General features: G+C 39.0%; 1 protein-coding gene across 1 annotated transcript; it reads right to left on the reverse strand.

Moving 5' to 3' along the window:
* Positions 1-4073: 4073 nt before the first annotated feature.
* macc1 (MET transcriptional regulator MACC1) lies at positions 4074-9594 on the reverse strand. The gene is made up of 5 exons (XM_029451980.1): positions 9462-9594; positions 8123-8245; positions 5979-8020; positions 5587-5775; positions 4074-5295 (listed from the first exon to the last, which is right to left on the reverse strand). Exons 1-5 carry the CDS (start codon positions 9556-9558, stop codon positions 5092-5094), a joined length of 2655 nt encoding a protein of 884 aa, XP_029307840.1. The 5' UTR covers positions 9559-9594; the 3' UTR covers positions 4074-5091.
* Positions 9595-11390: the final 1796 nt, after the last annotated feature.

An 11390-nucleotide genomic window follows, 5' to 3' on the forward strand; every position in this document is an offset into this window, starting at 1 on the left:
TAAAAAGTATATAAGTAAGGTGTAGCAGAACTTTATAATTAGATGAGATGCCATGCTGAAAACTCATTGTTTGTGTTGCTGTCATGAGATTATACCGTAATATTCATATATATTATTTATATATCTGATAAGACATCATGATACAATTGTTAGGTTTTTATTTATGTATTTATTAGCAATAACGCATGCGACTTAACACAAATGAGAAACTGTGGACAAACACTGAAACTCACTCAACATCGATACAAGGGCGCCACCCACTGGACCAAAAAGGTGTTTTGGGTCCACCATGAAAACACACAGATGTACTTTACTGCAGGTATAACTTGCAAGCGTCTGTATAGTAAGGATTCTTTTTAATATCCACCTCAATAAGAGTGATTATAAAGATTAAAAATAACTGTCAATGCAGCTATAAATAGAACTCGATGATAAAAGTTTTGAAAGTCGTGTTACTGGAAAAACATTGAACAATTTGAAGACTTGAAATGTATCACCCTAATATGAAGGATAGTCAACATTTTCAACGTCAACATATCATCCACATTTCTGTGAAAAAAAGATGCACTAATGGACTAAGTTTTTCTTGGCAGTTAGCTGGGACAAGAACCAGATGAAACATTAATTTCAGCATTTCTTTTTCTCCTCCTTAAAGAAAATAAAAGGCTGCCAACCTCTCCTTAATCCCGCCTGGCTCACCGCAGCAGACTGAACCGCTGAGATGGGCTTTGTTTGTGAGGTCTCACCTTGTCTGAACATTCTCCGTCCAGGACACCTCTTGAAATGCAATCTGTGGTGAGTATTTGCCTTGAATGAAGTATGAAGTATGCGGAACAAACATAATGCGCATAGCAGAAACAAAACCTCAACATTTTGGATGTGTGCCTAGTTCAATGCATTATGACTTTTATAAATGCAGCAGCAGTAAAGGGACGCACTTTTGAGTGTGTGAGAACATGTTCAGTGTCACATTTTGTTCTGCAAAGAATGCACTGGAGACAGAAGTTGTATTTTCCTTCTCACAGTTGAATGTTCTCACACTAACAGGCAGGACTCGGTGTTGGCACAGGTTTGGCCGGACTGTCAGTGATGAAGACTACTTAATGTGTTAAATTGTTGATGTGTTAGAGGAACAGCAGTGGCTCATGTTGGCAGGGAGTTCTGAGTGAAACACAACAGCAGTTTGGAAGAAGCTGTGGACATAAACACATACTCTGATGACTGTGATATATGATCTTTTTTTGATCATATAGTTCCACGAGAACAGTCTGTCCAGAGTTCAAAGGAGAGATGTTACAGTCAGCCCTTCTTACAACTAAAAATGCTTTTTAATGAGGGAAGTGGTAAAAACAAGACAGACAGTGGTCTACTGAGAAGTGGATGAGTAAATGTGGTATGTAAAAAAAATAAAAAATAGCCAGTTGCTTAAGGCAAAGTGTTGTGGTGGCTCTATTGTGGTATAGAGTTAACTTCCCTGGTGTATGTTTCCCGCTCTGTAGACTGGGAAAATACCAGGAAACTTAAAGCTTACAAAATAGTTTTCTCCTAATGGGAACTGAGTCATTCAGAGTAACAGGCCCATAATTATAGTGAAGAAATACTTGCTTAGTGGGAAACAAAATAAAAATAACTGTTTGCTAATGGGCCAACAGATTTTGAGCAATTTTACATCAGCAGCATCAAAAACACCTGATGAAGATTATTGTTGATGTTTTCTTGTAAACGGATGTTAAAGTTAAAGTTACAATCCATTTCATTCGATTTTGTGTTCTGTATTTTAAGCTACATTTCATCCGTTACAGAGTAAAAACAAAAATTACTTGTCTATAAACTGTATGAGAAGGGACACACAATGGAGATAGTGGTCTGGTCATATTATACTCTGAGAACGAAAGAGCAGAGAAGTTGAATCTAAAGCAGATTGTGGAGGACATTGCTGTGCTCATGACTTTTCTGGTTCATTTGACTGAGGCTTAACAGAGGAAGGTTATATATATTTTTCATTTCAAGTTTTTAACAAAGCAGAATTTTAGATATTATACCTAAAACAGTCTCTTAAGAATGTTGTATTTTCAGTTATAGCAGGGAGGAATATGTGTTTGCCGTTAAGCCTAGTGATCTTCATGTTGTAAACTATTGTTTAGGAGGCTGAAAGCACTTTTCCCAGTAAATAAGACTTGAGGGGTGTTTGATTTTCTGGAGATTCCTTTATATATTTTGCATATACATGTATATTGTGCAACACCACTTTGTCATTTTGTCATTTTGTCATCAAATACAGCACATCCTCTGCTGTTTAGTGGCTCGTCGACAGCTCATGTGAAGGGTTGTAAAGGTCGAATATATTTTTGTTAACAGTGTTTATCCATTCGCGCTAAAATTAATAAATATGTTGTCATTCTGCAATGTACAATTACATTAACATAAATGACAAGAGGAGAAATATTCTGTCACAAAGAATATAAAGCCGCAGACAGGCAGCGGCATTCATAATAATTAACTATCTGCACTCTCACACTGCTGCTATAAAAGGCTCCCAAAACAAAAGTAGTCACATTTCATTAGTCATAAGATTTAACGCCTCAGTGCATCTGAAAAATGGAGACCTAAAAAGGCAGTGACCTTTTTAAAATTGCATGCCTCGAACATTTTTCATCAGTGTCCCTCATTTTGCTGTCACACTGTCTGTGCTTCACCCTGTATCTTGTTGTGGAAGAAAAAGCTACACTCCACAGTATATTTAAAAAATAAAAACTAGCCCAACACTTAAATGGTCTTGTACATTTTTTTGAGCCAGTAGGTTTCTAACTTTGTATCGCTCATTTGTCATTTGTCACTTATATATAAATGCATGCATACACTACACATTCATGCATATATATTTTTATAATAGCATTGCTATCTTACTTTTTGCTAACTTTTTATACTGTAACTGACCACATGACTCTATGGTCATACTAGATCATTCACAGCTACAGCAACAATATTCAGTAATGATATGTAATTATTCGTGTTTGGCTCTATAACTCATTGTTAACTATTTATTTATGACAAGTCTTATGTTTGAGCTTAAACTGACAGAGAATTCTTCCTTTGAACTGAAAGAAGTGAACATTTGTCGTCTGTTTTCGGGGAAGTCCGCTTTTTAAATGTTTAAAACTTAGTTATATTACTCTGTATCAAATTTCAGAGTACCTTTTTTATGTTTTACGAGAAATATCATTGTCCAATTAGTCTAAACGTTTTTGCCACGATCATGAAATTCTGCACTAAAAACACTAAACTATGAGGTACAGTTGCCTGATATATCTCTTAACTCGCTGCCAGAGAAGTGACATAATTTTGTCTGACCAGGATCTATTAAAGGGTAATAAAAGTAAGAAGGCTATGACTACTCTGTCTGATGCATGTTTCTACCAAACAAGTTATTTTAGTGACAGAAAACTCAGGAGTGATAGGCAAATCATTTCTTGTTTGGCATCTTGCTTAACATCAAACCCTGTGTTTCATTTCCCTGTTCTTGTCCTTGATGTTGCCTCGAAACTCCTGCACTGTTTTATCATCAGTCATTTACGAACGAAATACAATCACCCTCAGCTCGGAGGTTGAATCAGTTTCTTCTGTTGCCTGATACCATTTTTATTTGATTTACTTTTCCCGAGGTGTATTCAGTGAGCCAAAGTAAAGACAGTTCAGCATTCTGTGCTCTATGTTTGATAGAGACCTGGCACAAAAAGCTCTGAGCTGAAACTAGCTTAAACAAACAGTGTTGGGAAAAGCAAACAGTCAGAGAAAATCAGTGGGAAACAATTCAAGGAAAAGTCATTTTGTTTCTATGAAGAGATTCAATACAACTAAACTAGAAAATTACAGATGTCACATAAGTTGTTAAGTATTGAAATATGATTTAAAAAAGTATCGTAGTTTAGTATCACTCTGTCAAATTCGCTATCATTTATCAGAGAACAGATCCGATAGTTTATGGCAGTTAGTATTTATTCATATCTCATGCAACACATCTCCAGATTCAAAGATATCAATCGTTGAAGGCACTGCATACTGTATATGGCATCTTAACAATGAGGTTTCCATTTGGCCATTAAAACATGATGATACAAACACAACGGTTACATCGTATGCCTTTATGAAATGATCTGCTTTGCACATATCGAAAACATTACAGTATAAAAAATAGGAAAATACACAAATATTTATGACAATAGTTTATGACACTTAGTGTAGTAGTGTCTTGTGGTGCGTTTACTGGCATCAGGAAACTTTCACTTTGGTAGAACATTCTCATTTTCAGAACACAAACTCCAATAAAGAGTAATGTACTGTCAGTACTGCAACCCTTGAGCTTGTTGGTAAGAAACCGGTTTCACATTATTATTAACTACTTACAGTATATTTCAGAAAACTAAAACATAAAAAAAAGTCCCACTGGTTTTCACAGGATCCATAAAGGTGACCTAGATCCTAATAGTGTGGATCCTTTATTAAAGAAACTAACGAAATACAGTCAATGAATTAAGTAATGTGGTAGAATAAATTGAATTGGGTACATAAATAATAATTTGACCTGCTCTTTAGGTGATGAACATTTGCATTAACTGCTAATGTATAGGGTAATATTAGCCTACTATGAAAAGGCAAATGAATAAAAGATTAAAACAAAGATTATTGACACCCAGGACAGCTGATGTCTAAACATTTGCCTCAAAATGACCAACAAAATAAACGTTCACGTTAAGGCTTTGCACCGACATGTATAGAGAAAAGTGACAAACTACACTTTATTTTCTACGCTTTGCAAGATAAAGTGATACTCCTTCACAACTCCAAAATTGCGAGAACATATTTTACATTCACCAAGTGACATCCAAACATTTAGTGCAAGTACCTGATTGAATTTCAATAAAGTAGCTTCTTACACTTTGTGTAAAAATGAAAAAGTATACCACAACAGAAAAAGAGCAAAGTACAATAAAAAAACAAACATCATAACCTTATTGCTGTGTAACAAAACCTCTCTGTTTTTTCCAAGTGCGTGGAAGCTGCTGTCATCAATAGTGTGCACTTGCGTAAAGTTTAGGAATTTGGGTACGCAGAGGCTCGAAAGATATCGAGGCAATTTGCTGTGATGAGGGCACCAGTCAGCTGCCTCCACTGTCTGGTGGCAGGGTTTTTCATTTTGTCCAGCACCAGGTGCAGATCCTGAATCATGTCCCTGTAGCTGTCTCCATAGCGCAGACTCCAGGAGTACAGGAAGTCATAGGCGGGCTTCCACATTGACTGAAAGGAAATAAAGGAATCCATTTGTAGAATAAAACCTACATCATATTAACTGCAGAGATTCCACAAGATCAGTACTGTTATCTACTCCAGGGGTCCCCAACCACCGGGTCGCGGACCAGTACCGGGCCGTGCATTATTTGGTACCGGGCCGCACAGAAAGAAAAAAACATTTTTTCTGTTTTGTAATATTTATTGTTAACATTTTAATTACATTAGTCTGCAGGGTAGTTTATTTTGAAAAGTGCTTAATATAAAATTAAATGTGTCAATGTGTGCTGTTAAACTGACCTGGGCAACGACTTCTCCGCTCTTCCCTCGGTGCGGCGCCTCATAGCCCGCTATCTGAGCGCTGGAAAGCTTCCCCATCTTTTCAGTGAGCTCCCGCCATCGAACTCCCAGCTCCACCGCGGTGGACAAAATGACTGTGTTCTGAATAAGCTGGGCCACGAGATTCACAGAGTCCATCTTCAACAAACCCTGTAGTGGACATCAGAGCATAGAGGCCGTGAAATGACTATAGCGTAGAGGGGTGGGTTGTGTCCATTCTACTGTCAATCTGCTGTGTTGTCACAAGATTTGCTATTTTTCTTGAATGTAGTGCACACAAGGATAAAAAAGTGAAATAAAACCTTCTTTCATTAACAGCGGGAATTGATCAGATTATCAATGTATCTACTTACCACCATGAGTTCATGCAGAAACTTTTTCTTGCTCTTCCCCGCGTGGCAATCTTCCTTCAGCTTCTCCAGCACGCAGGCCACTTTATCAGCCTCAGTTTCAGCGTGCCTCCGTATGATGGTGTCCAGTGACAGATTGCTGTACCCTAAAGCATCAGCGAATCCTCTCCAGCTGGTTATGTGTTCAGTAACCAAGGTCTGGATGGCAGAGTACATGTAAGTAAGCTTCTTGAAGGGCAGTGTCATGTTGTCCAAGAGGACCTTTGTGGTGACTCGAATGCCGGTGAAGTCAATCACCTGATCGCTGGTTATGAGCTTGACGTTCTTGCAGTGAACCAAACCTGTCCTGCCTCGGAGGAATCCAATATACCACTCCTTTGCTTTTGAATTCCCCACTGATCTGACCGTCTCTCTGGATAGGAGAGCCACCGTGTCCCCCTTGAAATACTCCAGAAGGTAATCTACACGTGGCTGACGCAGGACAGACTTCAGGACGACACCGTACCACTGTAGGTTCACAGATTTACTTGTGAATTTGGAGAAATCGGGAACACTTTCCTCAGGAATAGGCGAGCTTCTTGTCATTTCAATGCGCTTTTCCATCTGCCTCGGCACTCGCTTTTCTGACCTGATGGGTGCTGCGGGAGGGGAAGGCACCTGGAAATGTGCAACAGTTGCAGCGTTCGATTCCTTCACTTCTAGGTCTAATTTAAAAGGAGTCATTTCTGTATTGCTCTCACAAGATAACGCAACTGGCAGATGCAAAACTGTCCCTATTTTGAGCTGACTTTGCCTCACTTCTTTCAGTTGGTCCTCAGGTTTGATTTTAAACATCGAGCCTGTGAGGCTAATACCGACATGCAGGTTACTCAGTTTGTCTGGTTTAAACCCGTGTTTTCCCCAAAGCTCCAGCACAAGTGGAGGTACGTTTTTGTTCCCTTTGAAGGTAACTGAAAACGGAAGCCTTGGAGGAACGTCCTCGTGACCGCAAACCACTAGTACAACCTTGAATGATGGATGGATGTACCTGGGACCATAAACTGCTACTGTGATTTGGCGGTGAAGGTAATCCCACACTGATGTAGCAGGAGATTGGATTGCAGAGGCCTCTGCGACCGCAACCACATAGAAATGCGTCTTCAGGTCCTGCAGCGTCATCTGCAACATGTTCTTGTTAATGTAACAGTCGCTCACTTTAAGATAAGGTCCCTCTCTTTTGTTGGACACAAGCCCGACCAGAGTAGTCATCACCTGACTCAATGGGTCACTCTTCACCTCTGCGGCCAGTTTCATCTCCAGAGAGATGCACTCCTTTATGTTGATGTTGCTGAGGACCACCTCTAGAACTGGACTAATGGTTGTCACATAGTTGTTATTGAGTCCAGGAGGAGGGTTCAGCAATGCTTTCAGTGTAACTTCCTGAACTTCTCCAGAAGGAACATGGCCTTCTGGGATATGGATGGTAATTTCTGAGTCTGGCAACTGTACTGAGCCTCCAGCGTGGCACATCTTGCCTGTGACCTGATAGTCTGTAGCCTGTGTCTGAGCCCACCCTGGACTCTGGCTCATCAGATTTAAGTCCAGACATGAGCGGGTGAGCTGCCTGTGGCTCAGCCAGGCCATCTTGTAGGCTTCTCTGTCATTCTTTAGCCACTCAAAATCTGGGTTCAGCACTGGTCCCAGAGGTTTGAAGCTGTTCTCCTGTTTTGGCACTTTTCTCTCCAGATCATCCAGGATGTCCGACGCACTTCTCCATCTCCCAGATCTGTTGCTGACTTTCTGTTTGTTTTCCAAAAACTTCCCCATGTTGCCTTCATCTGAAGACGTGCTAATGGCGTCGTCGTTATTTATGTCCAAATGTTTTTCATTGTCTTGTTTTACATTCGATGTGTTGGAAATATGTTGTTCTGTGCTGCTGTGTACGATGTCATCTAAGAAAGGATTTGATCCTGACAGTTTGTTCCAAAAAGGATTTTTCGACTGAGCCGAACATGCGACTTCTGGCTGTAAAAGTGGCCACTCGGAGTTCTGTGTCGCATACCCACCTGTGAAAATATTAAGATGTTAGTTAGGACATCTATTAACATTATCAGATGGTTTCCAGATTTAGAGCACAGGCTGCCTCTGCTTAAAAGTGAGAACTTTACCATTCAGGTTGTCACTGGTTGAGACTTTGTCGTCCAGATCAATCAGTGTCCCCTCAGATTTACTCCGCATGAGACTCCCAACACGGTTGAAGGACCTTGCTCTTCCAGCTGCCATATTTTCATCTGTAAACATAACAACTATAATGTTTTCATTTCAAAATTTACCTGCAGCTTTTAAAACGTGTTACTTTATTCCTTTAACAGTGAAACCAGGAAGTAGAACAAAATGATTACCCAATATAGTAAATAAATATTAGATCCCATACTTTAATTATTATAACTAATGTAGCGCTAAAACAATAAGTCTATTCATTGATTAGTTGGTAAACAGAAAATGAATCCGACACAATATTAATGATACTTTTGGTAAAGCTACATTTTATTGTCTCCTTTTTTATAGTAAGCGGAAAATCTTTTGGACTATTTGGACAAAACAAGCAGTTTGAACATGTTATATTGTGTTATATTGTGATGCGTATTTTTCAATACTTTCTGTAAACATTTTATAAAACACTATTCAAGAAAACAATAGGCAGATATAGCTATTAAAGGCCAGGCCATCGGGAGCAAGTTGTCAAGTTTGGCCTGGTAGTTGCAGGCCTAAACATAAGCAGACGTATATTTTGAAATGCTGTGACACACAACAACAACTTGCGCCTACACAAAAGACAAGAGGATCAAAGTTATTGTTCTCTCTCAACTACCTTCAGCTCAGTGAGCCTCAGGCTTTTTACTGTCTGCTACAGGAAAACTGTTCCAAAGTTCTTCAGTCTGTCACTGTTTGCCTAAAAGGACACTACCCATTCATGACTTGTCACAGTGAGTCAGTCATTACTAATGTGGTTTCTTACACCAGTGCACAAAAACAGGTTGGTCTTGTCAAGCTTATGACACAGTAGTTGGTTCTGTCGGCGCTTCTTGCTATGACCAAAGTGCAGTGCCACTGTGCTAATATGTATATTCTCAGTACTGCATGACAGGATTATTTACAATGCACTGTACCCCTACTCAACATCAAATAAACTATGATGATAGTCTGCTGCATGTTTCTTTTATTTATTTAATCCGATAAAAAACATTCTCAAACAAATATGACTACTAATCCAGAGTAAGAAACACACATACCTAAAACCTCCAGCTTCACTAATCGCAGCAGCAACAGTCAACAGTCACACTGACATGTATCCTGACAGTGTCAGCGTCCGAACAGGTGTATATAGACTACTAAGTAGTTACACATTATTAAAGCTATCCTATACAGGCCACTTCCTAATAAGAATATGCGACAAGAAAACCCATCAAATACGAGAAAAGAAAAGAAAAGAAAGTTTGATCTCACCGTGGGCATGAGATGGCTGTAGTTTTGTTTCGGAGCGCTGGCAGGAAAAAGAGGTCAACCCAACGTACACTTTGTAGGGCGTTTCAATGACGTTCATTTCCTCACGTTACAGCGCTTTACTCTGTTTGCTTTCAGGCACGGAGCATTGGGAGTTTGACAATAATACAGGAGCCTCGGCGGAGGAGTGGCCTCTCATTCTTTTGTCACTACAATACCCAAAATGCACCTCTCTGTTTACGCACGAGAATTACACAACCTTAAACTGAGCGATACCTGTGGTTTCGACAGGAGGCTGAGGTTACTGATAAGCATGCGAGCAAGGCTGCAAAAACATCCTCACACTGGTTGGAGGTTACTTATTGGACGAGGAGACACACAACAAACAAGGTTTATCAACCCTGTTAACCTAAATATAAATGTATTAAATAAGTGTAAAGTCCACACTGCATTGGGAGAAGTTGGCAGTAAAAGCAGATGCTTGTTGCAGTATATTAATAAACCAGTTTCATAACAGTAGGCCTATTTCTTCTTCTTGCTTGGTCATTCAATTGGGTGTTATTTCAGTAACCGAGATAGTTGAGTTTTACTGTGTGTTATTATCACTGCTGTTGAGTGATTTGTAAATCAAAGCCAAGATGAACAGAGTTTAATCTCATCAAGGACAAGGAAGTCATGTTATCTCACTGAACAGGTTATACTGTGATGAACGCCTGGATAGATCACTTATGGATACTGTTGTATCATATTTAATCGTTATAGAAATAATACAAGAAACCATGATTTCAGCTCTGTACAAGCTTTGCTGTTGCATGCCAAAGTGTATGAAAAGTAATAACTTCCAACACCCCTTTGAGGGAAGCCGACTGTTTGTTTTACAACACTTATCTCTGATGATGAATATCCACGCTGACGTTTTTAAATGTTCTGTCAGAGCTGTTGTGGTCTTTGGATGCAGGCCCCGGCGTCCAAGTTCTAGAGGAATGCAACTAAGCCCTCTTGAGTAGATTATGATTTTTTATGTATCTAAAGTATTCGGTGTCTGCAGCAGTCTGGACTTCATGACTAATTAACATCCCCCTACTACAGAAGTGAAAGTATTTTTGTACAACATATGATTGAGCATTGAATGTTAAAATGAGTCCATGTGTAGCTAAGTGTCTCCCTGTTTTACATCGTTCGTTATGATCCCGAGCTGTGCACGCGTGATGTTGGTGTGAACTGGTATGAAACAAAACAGACACACTCTGCATACCTCCCACATTCCACCAGAAAGTGGTTACAATAACTTAATTATCATTTGACAGTTTGAAAGATCTTGATTCAAACACAGAATTGTGTGTTATTTTACACACAAGTAGCTAAACGCATAATTGTTTTGGAGTATGTACGTTATTAAGTATAATGATTTTAATACTTGAACAATGAGCCATTGTCCTTCATCTTAAAGAATGGCTGTGTATTACATGTTTATACTATTAATATATTAAACTGAAAACTGTGGAAAGTGGATGCAAATATTAACTTTAATGCCACTTTTCTACTGCTTATATAGCCTAGTATTTGCACGTTTGGGGAATATGTTTTTTGTCAGAAAGCACATTTTTGTTTAGGTACACAAGACATCTAACTTTTGTTCCGACAGGATATTAGACTTGAAGATCATTTTGTGTGGCTTCTTTCAGGATAAGAAGAACTATTAAGTTATTTTTCAAAAGTCCACATCCAGATATAATGACATTACTTTGTAATTCACAACTGTGGAACTTCCTCTGCCATTTCCAATTCAGGAAAATATTCAACAAAGCCTGCTAAAATCCCATTTTCACGTAGAAACAGCTTTATACATTTGAATGAATCAAATGTGGGTGATTTTCACATTTCACAGAGTTGTTGATTAACATGAAAGAAGTGTCCAACCTGCTGTGCAAA

This window comes from Cottoperca gobio, chromosome 16, assembly GCF_900634415.1.
Source record: "Cottoperca gobio chromosome 16, fCotGob3.1, whole genome shotgun sequence".
Classification (NCBI taxonomy): Eukaryota; Metazoa; Chordata; class Actinopteri; order Perciformes; family Bovichtidae; genus Cottoperca; species Cottoperca gobio.